Here is a 17633-nt window from a genome sequence, read left to right as displayed (position 1 = left end):
AGCCTCTGTGCAGAACAGAATTGCTGAGACATCCCGGCTTAGAAAAAAAGGTGAAAAAAATGTTTGGTCAATATTTCTTGTCTGCTGCAGAAGCCTGGAGGATTTTTTGCCCTTGAGAAATGGAATGAGCCACTAGGATCAAAACTGTGGAACAAGACACCTGGCACAGTCCAAGTATTTATAGATAGGAAGCTAGGCTGATACAGCAAAGCTTTATTTATCATTCTTTCCTACTGGAGCACCAGCAGTTCTGTTAGATAGTATCCCGGGAGGGAGGGAGGCAAGTCCACAACTAAGAAAGCTCATTGGGCAGGCTAATCAACAGAAAGATTCAGATAATAAAGCAGCAACGGAATTCATACACAAGATGAACATATCACAGCAGAATTGGGTCCTTAAGTGGCACTTGAAGTGTCCAATTTCATCCAGATCTGCCAATGAGCTCCACTGGCAGAACCAGGATCAAAACCCTGCACAGACTGACCTCCCTGTGTATTCAGCACCATTTTTCCCTAAAGTCTTCTTCCCAGACAACTTAGACTACAATTCAGGCAGTAGGAAAAAAGCAAACTAAGCTATCATCTTGTGGTAATAAGCCCTGCAAGTTAACAAAACATTATCAATTACAGCTATCTGTCTATCCATGTTTAATGCTTTTCCATTTTACCGAGTTATTTCTTGTTCTGGTATCCTGAGAGGAACAGAAACGTAAGTACCCAGAAGGCTCTACTATAACTTGTCTTCTGAGAATTTGTTCTCTTGATCTTCTCCGTAGTACTTGTCTCTCAAAACTTTTAAAATGGAAATTAAGCTCTGCCTTCCCTATTTTCATTACCATTTTCTGGACTTTTTTTTTTTGATTAGGTAAGCAGCATTCAGTGTTGCTCAATAGCAGCAAAGCAAGATACATATCATGCTTTGAAGAAATGAAGAGACACAAGCATCTAAGATAAGAATATTTGTTATAAAAACCTCTGTGGAAAACAGAATATTTTATTTTAGTTATTTCCTTTGCATTGAGAACCAGATGAAAAAAAAATATCCCAGGTTCCCTATAGTATTTTACATGAGAGGAAAATAGATATTGAATACAAATAAAACAAGAAAAATTCTGAGCAGTGCACAGGGAGGCACTGTGACTGGATCTCAATGGGTTTTGAAATAGCTTCCACTGCAGATTTCTGTCTTCACATGATACAGTGACTTTCCCCAGTAACTAGTGCCTTTGTGAGAGGGCCAGCCACGTGGGAAAGGAAGGTGTTCCTCATTTATTTCACCACTGAAGGCAAAGGTGCTTCAAGAAGTACGAGAAATTTCAGCCTGGCCTCATTCAGATGGGATTTCCTTCTGTAGAAAGCACTAAAGACATTTTCTGCCTTTAAATCCTTAACTGCTCTAAACCCATTTCAAATACTTCAGTCTTCATGAACAGATAGACCTGAAGGATTGCTTTTCATTTCCAGCAGTAATTGAGACACAGCAGTGGGACAGAGCAAGCACCCATGATTGCTGGGCAGTCAGAACTACAGCATTCCTGTGTCCTAGGGTAGAACAAAATCAGAAATACAACGTTAGTGCAAAAGATAGCTTCTCAAATTACTGACAGAGGATCTTGTCTAGTTTTGCAACATCTGCAAAATCCTGAATAGCCTCCATGAACTACATACTCCTTGGTGTCTGCAGATTCACTACCCTGTTTTATGCAGTCACCAGCCTTGAGCACAAAGACATTCATTTAGTCAGTTAAAAATGTAGCCTGCAGCCTCAAGCTCCACAGCATACAGAAACAATGCTCACCTGTCCATGTCAAGCCCATGAGCTATGAGGTCCTTTGTGAGATACTGGAGGACTTGAGCATTGACAACAAGGCAGGCTACTAGGGGCATCTGGGGACAGAGGGGACCATTTTGGCAGGAGGGGTCCTAATGCATAAAAGACGCTAATCAGCAGCTGGGTGACATGAAGAGCCATGTCACTGCTGAAAAGACATGAGACGCTGTCCAAGAGTGATGTATTTCATGCCAAGGAGCTATATGCTTCACTTTCAGTTTCACGATGTCTAGCATGGAACTGAGAGCACTACAAGGAGGATCAGCTCCGGACTGCCACATTTCTTCCCTGGCTTTCTGGGGTCCACTTCCTCTTTGTTTTCAGGGATCACACCTGCAAACTGCTGCTTCCAGAGTCTCAGGGTCACATACTGGTGCCCAAAATACCTGAGGATCAGATGCCAGAGGGGCCTTCAGATCCTGTAGGCCAGCTCATAGAGCAAGAACCTTCCTCTGCCTGTTGTGAGGGAGCCAGAGCTCCTTTCCCTCATCCTCTTTGTCAAGCTGTAGAGCTCTCAGCAGTTATCAGTTAGCCACAGGAAAACTGCCCTTCAACTACCCCTCACAGTGAATTCTTCTGGCAAGCATTCACTATTTTCATCTCTGTATGAACAGGAGACTACAACCACACTTTCCCTCATCAAAACAAGTCCCATGGATTCAAAGGAAGCCTTGAACTCGTACGATCCAGATACTGGGTTAGCCCAGCACTGCTCGCTGCTGGCATTGCTGAGCAAATGTAGGTTATCTGTGGCTGCATTTGCCACAGATATTTAACCCAGGGAGCAGCATATAAGCAGACAGCTGGGTACCCGCAGGGATTTAGTTCTGGTTCCATCAGGATGAATGTGGTCTGAAATAAGACATAGCTACAGAAGCTGTAAGGGACCTTTCATCATTGAGCTACTAGTAGTTAATAGATTAGACAGAAAGATAAAACGATATTACTTCTTCAGCAGATACCACAGCATCACTGTGCTCACAAGCATCATTCCAAAGAAAGAGTAAGGCATTTTTCTGACACTCTAGCTGTGAACAGGAAGGCTGTTCACTCCTTATAAGACTCAAACCTACAGAAATAAGATATTCAGCTGTGATCCCACAGGAAAGGACTGTCACTGCAGGCCTGTCTGCAACTGTGTGGCCTCTGTTTCTGCTGTAGTTACCTGTGTCTTCCATTTCCTCTCGCCGTGATATTTAGTACAAGAGAGACAATTGTCACAGAATATTGCCAGGGCTCCACAGCTGCGGTCTGTACGTGAAAAATGGTTTGTACCTCAGAGTGCCTGAAGTACTACTGAGTAAACACTAGCCCTGAACAATACTCCATCTGGATCTTTGCATTGCAGAAAGGATTCCCCAAGTTAGAGTCAAGTCAGAATATGCAAAGGAGATCCATGATCCTGTCACTATGTTCAAACAGAGCCATCCTGAGAAAAAGGCACACACACACCCCTAAAGCTTACCAACAAGTCTCTGCTAGTAGCAAAGGACTAGCACGATGGGGCAGGCAGAGCCCAGGTTCTCTGGGACAGATCATCTGCCCTTCCCTGTGTTTATGCAGCACCTACCACAAAGGGAACTTGTCTCACCTTCACAGAATAATCGCAGTTCACAGTAAGCGCTCATTGCCAGGATCCACTATTTATGGAGGGAGGTAATTCCTGCTGCTTCTACTTTACAGATACAAAAACTAAGGGCAAAACATGACAGAGATGAGTACTAGGCCAGAGTCAGTTCATGGTAGAGCAGAAGAAGAACACAGGGGACGCTGTTAATGCAAAATCATACGCTACATTGCCAGTTCCTCGGTCCCCTTCCAACACGGTCACCACACGCAGAGTTGTCACTGATGTACTTTCACAGCTCATGCAGCTGAAGGCACCTCATCCCTAACAGTGACCTAACTTCTGCCCTTCATATGTCCTCTTCGGTAGAATTTTAAACAGAAGCAGAAAAGATGTTTTCTGCCTCACAAAATGGGAACATGCTTAGACTGAGTTGATATACTACCCATTCTCTACCAGAAAACAATTTTCCAAGGGATTTATGCCTTTAATACTATGCCAGGTCATCTCTCAGCATATTAGGCAGGAAAGGTGTTTCCCTGGGAACAGTAACCATGGCAAAACCCGTGTCTTCCCCTCTCTACCTACAGGAAGAAAACAGCAGATGCCTGATCTCTGGCTACAGTAGGCCCACAGAGCCATAAGCATCCTGGAAGGACCTGATCAAAGCTTCAGGAGGAACGGCGAGGAATTCTGTTCTTTTACTCAAGATACCAGACGTTTCTGCCATGCTACGCTGTGAACTCTGAATGCCTCGTTACAAAGAGTGCAACTGGAAACATCCGTGTTAGTGAACGGTCAGCCAAATCCAACAATGCATAGGTAGGCACTGAGCCCAAAAAGCAGCACGGATAAACGGCCAACAGAAGCAGAGGTACAACGGGCTGGCTTTGCAGTTTTCAAACCCTGGCATTGTGCGTTAGAGCCCTGTTAAAGAAAGCATTTGCAAACCCCGATTTGCTGCAAGCAGTAGTTGCCAGCAGATCACCTGCTTCGGGTCCACCTTCTTTTCCTGCAGAACAGTCTCGATTTCCCAGACTGAATGCAACTCTCAGATACAAAGGTTTCCAAAGAGTAATCAAAGAAGAACCAAAACACTTCACAACTTCAGCCCGTGACCATTTTGAAACAGTTTTGCTGAAGAGCTAACTAAATCATAATAAATAAAAAAAAAATAACTTGAAAGTGCAACTAGACTGCATGCTTTTTGGGGATCTTTTTGTCACGTACTTGTCAACATTTTATGTACTTCTAGATTTCAGGTTTGCTGAGTATTTATCCAAGTTAATAGAGCAAATGAAACCAAAGGGCTCCTTTGGTTAATCTCTCTTTAATGACAACAAACAGAAAAACTGCTCTATGATTCAGCAGTCTTGATAGTTGACAAAACAGTCAGCAGCATAGATTCCAACTAACATCACTCCACTTCAGAGTTAACACACAATTAGAACAAATTACCAGGACACCAGCATCTCACACTAGCAACCCATTCAGAGTAGAATATTACCCTGTACTCAGCCTGAAACATGCAGAGCGCAAAAAGCTTGACAGTCCAGATTTCTATCATGGTACAGGGAAACCAGAAGCGTCACAGTGAAAAAGATACTGACCTTCTACATAGCACCTTAGGAGCACAGTGTGACAGGGTCAACTATGGCAGGAAACCCACTGCCCCACCTCCTTACATTCATTTCAAAAGGGTATTTTAGATGTGCAACAAACACTTGCTCCAGACATATACAGAAATCTCACTCTTTGGCAGCCGAGTGAAATAAACATTTACTCAGAAAGAATCCAGCATCCCTTTTAACCTTGTCTGGATTAAATCACTGCACATATCCCAGACATATACAGTGAAGCTAAATGATACAGTCATGCCAGAGTTAATATCCAAATCCAGCCATTTGCCTTTAAATTATTTACCACTGGCTCCTCAGAGAAAGCATTAAAAAAACAAGCTCCTTTTGCAAATCTCTCAGGAATGCAGTACAGCTACCACTAAGGGACGATGCTATTTCTTTTAAAGATGCTGCACGTACCTTTCTTTGCCATACGCTCCAGTCTAATGCATCCTCCTATAAAATCATGGTAAGACTTCATTTCTCCTTCTGTTATCCGGACAGCAGTGAAAGGTGGATTCCTGGGCACCTGTTGTCCACATCTCTGACACCGAGAAGCCATTGCCAGAGCGCAGGAGACTCGTCAGGAATCTGCTGTTTGCTGGAATCCAGTCTGGTTCTTCAGCCGTCAGTTCAGGCTGGTGACTTTATCCCACTTAGTTCATTCAAGGTCATCCTCACCAGCAGGATGTTCGCCATTGCAATTGGCTAAGACTTTTATAGGCTTACTGACTGTGGTTGTTTCTCCCTCCTTGCTTTCAATATCAGTTTACTTCATTCTCTCGTTCAGAACGAAACCTGTGAACCTCGGCACAGCCAATGCCCCGAATGGCTTCCTTATCATTAATTTAAAGCTATCCTATGAGCTACGATGAAGGTGGAAGATCCCAGAAGCACACTGCAATATCACCGGATGCTCCCCTTAAAGAGCATACCAAATACATCCACAAAGTTTTTAAGAAAACATTTTTCTTCATTACTTTCACTCCCTTTAAGGCTTATGATTCCTCATTATTGACACTTTTTTTTTTTCTGCTTCAGCATTTCAGCTTGGACAGTGCAAGGAGACTGCTCTGCAGAGCTGCTCAACCAATTATTCATGCCTGGCAGTGGTGCTGGGAAGCTGCAACTATACAGAAGAGCCCTCTGCTGCTGTGTACAGTCCCTGCTCACAAGATCTGATAATCTAAATGAACAGAATAGCAAATGGAGAACAGAAGTATTGCTGGCAGAAATACTCTGCTAACTGTACAACCCGCACCCAAACCTTTCTTAAAAAGAACTTGGATCCATGAGTTTGACATTAATATTTGGGTCTTAAAGCATATATTTAGAAATCTCTCTTTGAAAGGGGCAGGATATTTGATTTTTTCCCCACTCTTCATGATTTCCATAATAAAAATTACTAATCGGAGAACCCTGTGAAGAAACAAGTACTTAGGGAACTGACTGCAGAGAACACTCAATCCTGATGCAGTGAAATAAGAAGGAGCCTTCCCTGGAGCAGGGGGAACTGCATAGGAGATGCACAAACAGGCACAAGGCCAGTGTTGGTGACAGTGCAAAGAATACAACAAGAACTTCATAAATGAGAGCCAAGCCGCAACCCAGAGCTCAACTGCGGGGACCTGGGCACAGAACAAGCTTGCTGCAAGGATCTTGCACACAGATGAGGAAAGGCTGTGCAGAAGGCTGCACCTTCTGCCTCAGTCACTAACACCTGTGGGTGTTTTACACAGCTGCACCCTGTGTTCAGCTCGTGACTGCCTCAGATCACAGCTGATCCATAGACAGAGTGAAAAAGGAGGAGCCCAATTAACACAGAGTGAACAACAGGGGACAAAAGTGCCCAGGAGAAAAAGCCTTACATGGTGCTGCTACTAACATGGTGACTAACTACATGGACAAGCAGGAATGCCTGGTGGCTAAAGCACAGAAGTCAGCTCAGCGCTGCTCCTCCCCTACCAGCTCCACTGCTCCCCAGCCAGTGAGCTGTCTGAGCTCCCTAACCCTCTCCTTTTGTTGGCAGAGAGCTATAACGGGATCCTTGCTCTCAAAGATTTGTGCTCCCTCCCCTAAGCTTGCTGCATGGCATAAAGCTGGTCACCCTCCTGCTCTTTGCCAAAATCCTGCCTGTGGAGTGAAGACAATGGCATACTGGGCTGTTGGGTGACCCGATCCATTCTCCTTTGTAAAATATTTATTAGAGCTTCCACATTAAATCCCCAGGGGACTGCAATATTTTACAGATGGGGAGAACAGCAGCACAGAAGGCAGAATTTGTAGAAAAACATTGTCATCATGAAGTAAGAAAAGTGGAAACGTATCCCAGTGGTTTTCTTAAAGCCTTTGTTTCATCCTCTGTACAGCTACTCTTTTCTTTCATTTCAGGGGCTCAGGATGTCCTTGCAAAGGCAAACGTGACATCCCTTGAAAAATAAGCTTTTCTGACACTACATCCATGTGTGCACACATACACAGAATAACTGCACTTCAACCTTGCACATACATAGATATACAACGGGGGAGGATCCAGCATTTGTGATGAGACGCTTGTCTGCCATCCGCCCTTGCATATGCTGTTCCCACCTCGTGGGTTAGCACCAGGAGGCTCAGTGAAACACGTTGTTCCAAGGGGAAGGCTTGATGCTGCAAGTGGAATGTGAAAAGCAACCTGGCCTAGATGAGAGCTCCTGAAGTGCAGGTAAATATCATTTAAGTCTCATTTTTTCCCTAGGAAACCCTGATCCTTTCCACTGCTAAATACGTAGTTCAGATGCCTGGCGTGCCACTGCCACCACCCAGCTCCAAACAAAAAAATAATCTGACTGTAGCTGCTTACCATTCAGCTCCAGGGCACATAAGGTGTACCGCAGGGACGGGGCACTGTGGTGCATGAGCTAGGATCAGTGGACAGAAGGATCTGTTTATTCTCGTGTATGTTGATTTTGTTCACATTTCACAAGAAGCTTGGCCAGCTTCTCCTGAGGTTATCAGAAACCTCTGACACTGGAGCACTGAGAGCTGCACTGTTTGCTACCACCCAAAGAACTACCTCCTCTGTACTGCGCCAAGCGCGTCTGCTCAGGAGATGCTGTGATGGCTGGTTTGCAGGAATGCTTTTATGTAGCACGTTACCAAGTATGCACTCAGCATTCATAATTAACTTCTTCCCAATTTTCCCTCTTCAGCTAAAAGGTTATCAGCCTGACTGAAAGCAAGTCACCGTTCTTTAAACACAAAAGAGCACAGCAGAGGGAGCAGGTACGGAAGAGAAGCAGGCACGTTTCCTTGGGTTGTTTCCAGAGATTGCCACAGAATGCAGGGGAGTTTCTTTCCTGCTGTTCCAGACAACCACAGCAAAGTGTTTGAAAATAATAAGGTGGAGGACATTTTCTGCTCATGAATTGCCAGCATTGCCTAGCAACCCTATCTGGGTTGGGCTGACAATGAATAAGCAAGTAAATAGCGTAAGCATCATCAGAAATAAGAGAACCCAGGTATCTTCAGCTGACATTATCAAAACAGAGGAATTGCACCAGTTCCTAGTTCTGTTAGAAATACCAGCTCACCTTGGAATTGGAGCTTTTTTGTTAGGGATACAGTAATGACAGCACGTATCTTGTGCAGTCAGAGGACTGCCGCAAATTTAAAGTCAAATCAGTTAAATGTGTTTAAGCCCCGTATCTTTTCCTCGTGGAATAATACTCTCCTGCCCCCAAAGGTAGTGCTCCAATAATTAACACTGTTAATCACAGAACAAGCAACAAACACACTGGATCTCAATAATATTGGTCCCAATGGATCTCGATTCTTGCCTCTTCACTCAAAACGAGTTTGGGAACTGTATTTATATTCCAGAGGAGAGAGGGAGAGAAGTCTGCCTCTACTGCACACGTAAGTGAGGCAGCTAGAAAAGACTGTAGGAAACCCTCTATTCGCAACTTACAGTCATTAAAACAGTTGAGGGGAAATAGATGTCTGTTTTCAATGGAGCTTTGTTAAGAATCAAGAAAGTTTAGTAGACAAGACTTAAAATTGCCTCTCCCATCCACCTATGATTTCAAAAACATTAATAAAAAATACAATGAGATCAAGAAGAGAGATTTTATTCATGGAGATCAACAGCTCCCCTCACCAATACACGATATATCATATTGCAAGGCTGAGAGAGAAAATCTAAACCCATTTCTGCTATTTAGATTGATATACATAAAAGATAAGAAAAATTCAGATTTCACTACTGAAACTCCAGCTTCACACTATCCTGATGTTTTACCTGAAGTTTGAACTGTTCTTTGTTGACTATGCTAGAACATGCTATTCCTTTTCACATATACCTCAAAGACCTCCTTTCTGCCTTCCTCACCATCGAGACCACGATCCTGGTGAGCCACAAGGGATTTCAGCAGTTTGAAATGAAGGTTCATTTTAGAGAACAAACACTCAATGCAGCTACAGGTAAAATCCATTTCATTGTTCAGCTAGGAAACCTGTATTTTCTATTAACCTCCATTTATTTTATTCCAACTAATAAAAAGCCAGAATTCCTTCCTTTTTTTTTTTTTTTTTAATTTAAAGCAAGGGCTACATCTCAGGCATTGTTTCAAATCCTAACGAGTTAAAAGAATGAGTAGAAGAAAAACCTGTGCAGTTGGAATTACTTTCAGCATACAGCACCACTGCAATTACAGCATGCAGTTACTGCACTAGAAGGCACTAATTCCAGTGCCATATGGCTTCAGAATCTCATTACACTGATCTGCTTAAAGTGACTTCCTAATTGACAAGCAAAATATTTCTGGTCACTCTCCGCAGTGGGAAACAAGAACTCTGTCACTCTTGGTGCACATTTATTCCCATATGAGCTGTCAAACCGGGAGTGAGCACAGCTAAGATCAGTAGACAGCCTTGCCAAAGACCTTCGTTGCCATCTTGAAGCTGGAACCATACAGACATCCAGGGATACTCATTTTCCTTTTACCATCCTCAAAAAAAAGAAAAAGCACCAGTGCTATACCCACTGGATTAGAGTCCTGGTTTTCCAACCATTCTCTCATGCTCCTAAACACCACGATCACCTTGCCATCAACACAGTGTACACTGTGAGAGGCAGATGCACAGGTACAGTCTTTGTGCCCTCCAACAGTAGTGGGAATGCTGGAGGAGAAAAATCTTTGGATATTAAGAAATGAACGTGTTTTTCTCCTCTCTCTGTACTTTGCCACTGACACACTGAGTTACCTCCAGTGCGACAGTAACCCTGATTCTTGCCAGCATCCAGAACACCGCACTGCTCCCCTTTCTTCCCTCTTCACCTTTTTCCTCCCTGCAATCAATCACCGGAGCATCAGCAGCGCAGAACAGCTGCTAGATCCATTCAGCCAAGACCACCGGGATGGCTTCCTTCCCTAAGGAGCAGCTGTGCACATTCCCTGATGGAAGCAGCAGTATTTTTTTTTTCCTGTTGCAATTCACAACTTAAAGCAGAAAAAGGAGAACCATAAAGACACGGGGATAAAAATAGGATCTGCAAGAATCACGAGGGCTGTTGATACTCAAGGCTTTTGGACACGAGCCAAATGTTAGCTGAACAGGAGGAAACAGCCTCTCACGTTACAAATTACAGTGAAGGAACATCCAACATTATTGCTGTCTCTCTAATGCTTAACATCAGTTACTACATAGGGTGGGATATTGGACTTCAGGGACAATTGATCTTTTCCTGTTTGCATGTCTGTGCACGGTGGTTACCTGAGCAGCCCGCTGGGAGAAAGGGACTCCTGTCTTTACTCTTCTGAACACCAAGGCTTTGACTGACTGGGCTCTCAGCTGGCAGATACACAAACACTCCTTCCACATTCCCTAGGGCAATGCTTGCATCCGTCTAGGGAACTGCGGATGAAATAGACATGACTGTGCCAGTCAGAACAGAGTTACTCCCCTAACTAAGCAACAGTCTGGCAACCGTGAAGTACCCATTCTTATTCTTTCCCCAAACCAGGGCTGCTGTCAAAACACTGGGGGCAGGTCTTTTGGGACACACCTCTAATTAATTTCTCAGTGCTGGGCTCCCGCAAGTGAGAAACTGCAGCACTCTCCTGCATGTGCACCCCCAAGGGCAGCCTCAGAAGACAAGCGGACACTCACACACCTACACTCAGACAGGCTGAGTTTGTCCTGCCCAGTGCCTGATGGGTTTAAGTTTCCAGAAAGACCCAGTCTGCAGGGTGATTTCTAAGAGACACTGCCCTACCACACACAACCACACTCCCAGCCCTCTTCCTCTCTTCCCCATGCAACACAATCACTGTTTTTTTATTACCTTACACTAACTTGGTTCTGTAATGTCTAATAATAGGGTAAAAATAACGAGCTGCTCTCTCACAACCTCTGCTCACAAGATTTACAGGAAATCAAGAGTTTCAATGCTACGTCAAAACCAGGGAAGAGCTGCTAAAAAAGCCAGCTGGGAAACGCAGACAAAGCATGAGCTTCACTTCCTTTGGTAACAAGCCTAAATTTATCTGGGGACTGTATAAGCTAACAAGCAGGTAGGTCCACACAGAGCAGAAGAGGTCTAGAAGTCAGCTTCAGAAGCAGCACACAGCTGCTTGAGATAACCCACCTGACAAGAGACAGCGCACAAAGACCTTCCCTGCCAACTCAGCACCAGCATCCTTCGGCCAACGCACAGGAGGGACAGTGCTTTTGGCTGCAACAGCACGATGGACTTGTATTGCCTAAAGCCGAGCGGTGTTCCGATGAGATAAGAAATTGCTCTTTAGTCTGCCAGGAAACCCACTGCAAGCACTTTCCGCTGACCAGCGCTTATTAACTCAAAAAAAATCTAAACCACACATCTGTTTATGGACCCGAGTCCCACTAGACATAAGCCCACTTCAGGAAATATCACATGAAGCAGTGCTTTGTGCTTCTCCAGTGATTCTCAGCTGAGCACTTTGGCACCACAGAGAGATTGCTACCCTCGTGAAACAGATGATCTCCCATTTAATTGCCAATAAAGCGAGACAGTTTAAGAATACACGTATTTTAGGTTTTATTTAAGAATGCATCTGAGAACCATTTGAAGAAGGGCTGGGGGCAGGGGAAGCAGCAGGAATAATTTTGCCTAAAGCTTTGCACCACAAAAGCAAAAGTCCGGGGAGGAACATGCTGAAAACATATACGTGTACGTTTCCTACTCGCTTGAGAGCCCTTTGAATTGGTTTATGCTGACAGGGAATCTTTAAACGTAAAGAAATTGAGCTTAAAAAAGCAACACCAAAATGGTTTGGAAGCAGCTCAAAGCAGTAGGTTCACAGTTAGGAGTACTCTGCTGCCAAGAACAAAACCACCTCAGACTTACACACAGGACTCTTGACACGACCTCAGAGTGGATGGAGGCACAAGGTGCCATGCCATCCTCCTACCTGCTCCCCAAAATAGGTCTCTCTACAAGTTCACTTTTGATTCTGAGTTACCAAACACCTGTGCTTGCATTGGTACCACCTCTCCGGACCCACAAACCAGGAATATCTGCCAGCACCACCTCAGCAGCAGAGCTGCCTTCTTAGACAGCTGTATTCAGAGCACGGCTCTAAGTACTGGCAGAGGCACGCTGCGTATGGGCAGCAGAGAAGGTTGAACCATACGTTACCTGTACGTATGCACCACTAAGTGAAGAATATTTGAGTAGGTGAGCATGCCTGCTAGAGACTGTACTGCCTTAAGAGGCAATTCCAGTTCCTAGTGCATCTGATGCTGTACCAGTGCAGAGAACCAGCAGAGACTTTCCTTACCGTAAGGATTTTTGTGCCATCTGACCCCACAACCCAGCAAAGAGCAAAGCCACATGCAAACCTTAGTAAGTTTAGAAGTGCTGCTTCCTCTTAAACACATTAATATTTGAATAGTACCTAATTTTTCTTCTACCTCCTGGAGCCCCAGCACCTCTGAAAGCTGTAGGTTAATAACTCCACAAGATTACTATTTATCTAAAGGGAAATCTAATTATTTAATGCCTTGGTAAATAAACATTAGTTATTGCTTGCATCCCTGGGTTCAGAGGCATCCTTAGTATCTCTTATAAATAAACACAGTTGTTGTTTTTTTCCTCGAGTCTCTTTGTCCCATGAGCTGATAACACCAGATTCAGATCAGCCTTCGAGCCTACCAAGCAGCACAGGGATTTCCAGCCTCCTACACAGCCTCGTATCTCCAGGACAGCCTTCCAGCTTCCCAGGAGCCTTCAATTCCCCCGTACATCCTTGCAACCTTCCACACAGCATGCACCCTTTAGAGTTCTCACAGCTCAGCTCTCCAACACAGCACACAAGCTTCAAACCCCAAAGCAGCCTCCTACATAGCCTTTAGGTACCCTATAGACCTCCCCCCCCCCTTCCAGCCTCTTTTTTTGTACTTCTTTCTCCACCTAAACATCTACCTCGTTATTTCTTTGCTTCCAGCTAGTACCTCTTTACACAGCTCCTTTAAGCAGGCCCTAGAACACTTCTTCACACCAGGGCTACTGCTAACACCTGCCCCTAACTGATACCTGCTTCCAGGTGGGGAAATAATCCTTCCCTGCCACTGTCTCTTTAACTCTTTCTTTGCTGCTCCTTTGTAGCATAAATTCACATAATTCTGCAAAATATTTACCTGTCTGCCTCATTTTAAATATACTTGGTTCAAGAGTAGCAAGTCAAGTGTACAAAAAATAAAGCAGTATTTATTTACTTGCATCAGAAGTACCATAGGAACTTCAAAATCTTGATACAAATAATGAAGCACAAGGAAGAATAATCTTCAGCTGAGAACCGAAGGCCAAGGTATTCATACAATTTGTCTAATTTCAGTTGCAATTACTGCAGTAAAGCTAGATGATAAATGGGGACGTACTAATAAATATTTACCTCCTGTTTGCAACTTTGAACACTAGAGTATTTTCCAACTTTATCTGATAATATCTGCAGATTCAACACTGTATTTTAAAATAGCATCTTGCTCATTAAGGTTTTGCAGTTGCTGTTTGTGTCAGGCTAATTACTACTACGTACTCTTTCAGAGGCAGCAGGTCTGATGGTGAAGGCAGTTGAACTGAAACAGCTAAGAATGGGCTAATTAGTTGAAAGAAAAACAAAACACTAACAAGGAGTTTAAAAATCAGGCACAACGTCTGACTGATCCCAAATAACAGCACCAGCAGTGGACATGGCAGATATTTTAGAGCACGTAGGGTATACTGAGAAATTATTTTGCAATTAGCAGCAGCATGTAGCAAGGGTCCTGACTGCACTAATCATCTAATCACTAATCATCACCCAATCACTCTGCCCAATGCTCCAGTGACTCCATTTAAGAGGGTTCCCAGTCCCTCTTCCACTTGTGTTGTGGGCAATGTTGTATTCAGATACTTTCTCTGCTATTTATGACTTGTAGTTTAGACTTACTAGATTAACGTTAGGCCATCTTTGTCATTTAAATCTGTCACCATCCTTGTTTGGGTAGTGTAGGGCTACCCTCTAGGAGGTAAGGATGATCATGTCAACTCTGGTCTTATTTTGTTGTAAAATATTTTCCTAATGTGGGTGTTTCCTTATTAGATGTTTAAGACTCTTACAGTTTGTAGCTTAATCTGTAAGTGAAGTTATCAAGTTTCACATGAGTTTCACACCTTTGCTAAAGCACTTATAAGATTAGTTTCATGCTTCCTTCTTCTAGGGATAAAATGAAGGGATGTGTTTACTTCTGAGTAGGAAAACCAGCATAAATGACTTGAACTATAGTTCTTAGACATCAAAATTACACACATGTAACTTTCAATGAAGTGATATGCTTCTTCAGTCTAATGTAATTCAGATGACAAACTTAAAGAACTTGTGTACCCAAATCTTCAAAGGATCAGCATGCATCTCACAGGCTTTTCTCTGGAGACTGTGCTGTCTAGGTATTTTGGACTTTTATGCTTTGAATGCAGCATAAACGGTAAGATGGCCTTGCTCCTACAGACTTTGTGCACAGAAAAGTGATTACACCCTTCTGTGTCCTGTAGTGGCCCCTCCCCAAGTGGCAGTGATGGGGACTATCCTCCGAATCTTCCAGGACAAGGGGTCTCTCAACAGAAAGCAACTCCTGGGTACCAAGCCCTGCAGTGCTATTAAATCTCATGGAGAATGGGCTTGAGGGAGTGAGGCTGGAGCTCCTCTGCCCAATTCAGTAACCCCCTGCCTTTCAGCTGATCTGAGAAAGGAAGACAAAGCAGTTTGATCTTGTCATTGAGGGACTTGTGACAAGGGAAGTTGTAGCATAAATTAGCGCTGATGTGCCCCCCATGCTCTCTCCTCTGCAGGAGGACAAGGCTACTCCAGCACAGCTGCCTTCCTGAGACCAACCTATTCCCTTGCCACCTCAGACAGCAGCCCTACTGTGGTGCTTTTGGACAGAGGAGGTGCCAGGGGACTACCGGTTGTTTCATCCCTCCTTCCCATGGCTGACCTGGAGAGGCTTTGCTCCCCCAGCTCTGAAAAGGAGAGTGGGATGTCTGCAGAGCATGGCCTGGGCAGAGCTGGTATTGGAGATGTTGTGGTAGAGCGGGCACAGAATAACTCTGACAGACTCCTCATAGCTCCTGTCCGAACAGCATTGCTCCTCAAAGTGTGCTTGGCTGCTAGCTTTCTCTCGATCAAGAAGTAACTATGCACAAGGCTCTGCTGTATCACCAGAGTGTAACTAACCATCATCTAGAATGATGATTGCACATTGCTGAACTACATACTCCCCTTGCTGAAAACAAAGCCAGGAAGTAGGATATCTATGACTTACAAAAATAAGGACCAAAAAATTTACCTCCAATGCAAGTGTGACTTCTAAGTTCAGTGTGAATCCTCTACTGATTTGATGTGGAAAGGGACAAGATAGTAGATACTGATCACAATGCAAATATCAGAGGTAGATGAAACAGTGAGAGTAGCTTTAAATCATTTAAAAAAAAAAAAAAAGCCATACACTAGTGCTGAATAAGCTAATCACCATAATAAGGATGAACCAGATTTTTCCAGCAACCTTCCTCCACCAATTACCGGCATATAATTGCTGGGAGCTTTCTGATTAGTTATTCATCTGATTAGAGCTCAGCATTATACTAAGACCCTTTGCTATTTTTGTTTGAAATAACCTTTTCTCTGAATATTGCAAGATCAATAAGATGGTTTCTATGTATGTCATCAGCTCTGGCTTTTATGCTGCAAATACCAGTATCGACCGCTTCAGACATGAAGCATTGGCTTTGGAGACCTCTAAACCAAAGTGTAATGGACAACAGTGAACTTCAGACCCCAAGGAGGGAAATATTTATAGTCCTCCTTTGTTATGTGAAGGATTATTGATTGACAAAAAGAGGCAAACTCTCCTGATCTTAATTCTAGCCACAGCAATTCTATTAGAATATGGAGTCCATACCAGGAGGGGAGGAAAAAAAAAAAAAACACACACATTTGAATTGCTAAGGTTGTAACATACACAATCAACAGAGAACATACCCAAACTTTGCACATCCAGATCATGTTTTTCTACTTATTGCTACTACAGCTGCATGTGTTTGCTGCAGTTCTTTCCCCCTGTACCTGTCTGTTGGTGCTTGCACATCTTTGCAAAGTCCTAACTAAGCTATAGATACTGCATTGATTTTGGAGATGCCAGCAACTGTAGGCTAATCCTCTACATATAAAAAATGAAAAATGGCTGCTATCTCAGAGGTCCCCGAATTTAAAGGCACCAATCACTCTCCTGAAGTACTGAAAGATACCACCTCTGGCTTTGGATTTTCTTCACCTCTTCACGTTGCAGGTATCTTGAAGTAGTTCTCCGGTGTTAACTGGGAGTAACTACTCTAAAATCCCTGGAGCTCAGCGCATGTGTTGAGCAAGGAGAGCCAGGTTCTGTCAGCAACTGTTGCTAGCAGACCAAAACGCTGTACATTAGCATTGTTTGGCTTGCACATATGGCTTGGAACGGCAGATAACTGCTCTCATATTCAGGGCCAGCCATAGAGAATTCATTGCCTCGGGGAAACTGGAAATCATACAGCTCACAGTCATGCAGGGAAAGCAATAGCGAAACGCTTTGCAGCCCCCCTGTATCCCGTTGCCCTAGGCAACAGCCTGCACTGCGGAAGCGGCGGATCCAGCCTCTCTCATCTGAAGCCTGTAACATATGGTGTTAATATATGGGTTGATACTATGCAAGCCCTACAGTAGTACTATTGGGGTGTGCGTATATTAGGTGATCCGGGTGGGTGCGTAAACAGTCTCAGGATAAGAGCTGCTGGTTTGCATCCAAGATCTTTGTGACACAGATGGAGATAACGGGAAGCACGGAGATTACAGCCTGTACTCACGGACGTGGGGCACCTGACTCGAGATCCTCTCAGCTGGGTTTTCCTTGAGATCTTACAGGAACTAACCCAAGATCCCCAAATGAACTCAGGAAAGCAGTTCCTGCACTGTGCAGCTTTGCAAACCGAATCCTAGTGTCCGCTGCAGTTTGGGGTTGTCTGTTTCAGTTCAGTGCTTCATTCTCTATAGCATACAAGGAATATTCTAACAGAAACAGGAGAA

At 43.9% G+C, this 17633-nt stretch overlaps 1 protein-coding gene across 18 annotated transcripts in view; it reads right to left on the bottom strand.

Moving 5' to 3' along the window:
• MCF2L2 (MCF.2 cell line derived transforming sequence-like 2) overlaps positions 1-17633 on the bottom strand; it is a 167538-nt gene that overhangs the window by 134469 nt on the left and 15436 nt on the right. For 6 of the 18 annotated variants that reach the window (XM_013174837.3, XM_013174845.3, XM_067002235.1 and 3 more), the window contains exon 1: positions 5437-6072. The exons of 5 other annotated variants lie outside the window; for them this stretch is intronic. In XM_013174837.3, the coding sequence (XP_013030291.1) occupies positions 5437-5578 (142 nt within the window). In that variant the 5' untranslated portion in view covers positions 5579-6072. Of the gene's footprint in view, positions 1-5436; positions 6074-10770; positions 11030-17633 lie in introns of those variants that run through there. 7 more of the 18 variants (XM_067002236.1, XM_067002228.1, XM_048059607.2 and 4 more) reach the window with 4 other exon arrangements.

Source organism: Anser cygnoides, chromosome 9, assembly GCF_040182565.1.
Source record: "Anser cygnoides isolate HZ-2024a breed goose chromosome 9, Taihu_goose_T2T_genome, whole genome shotgun sequence".
Lineage (NCBI taxonomy): Eukaryota > Metazoa > Chordata > Aves > Anseriformes > Anatidae > Anser > Anser cygnoides.
The sequence above is the reverse complement of the archived record's forward strand: the minus strand, read 5'-3'. Positions and strand labels throughout refer to the sequence as shown.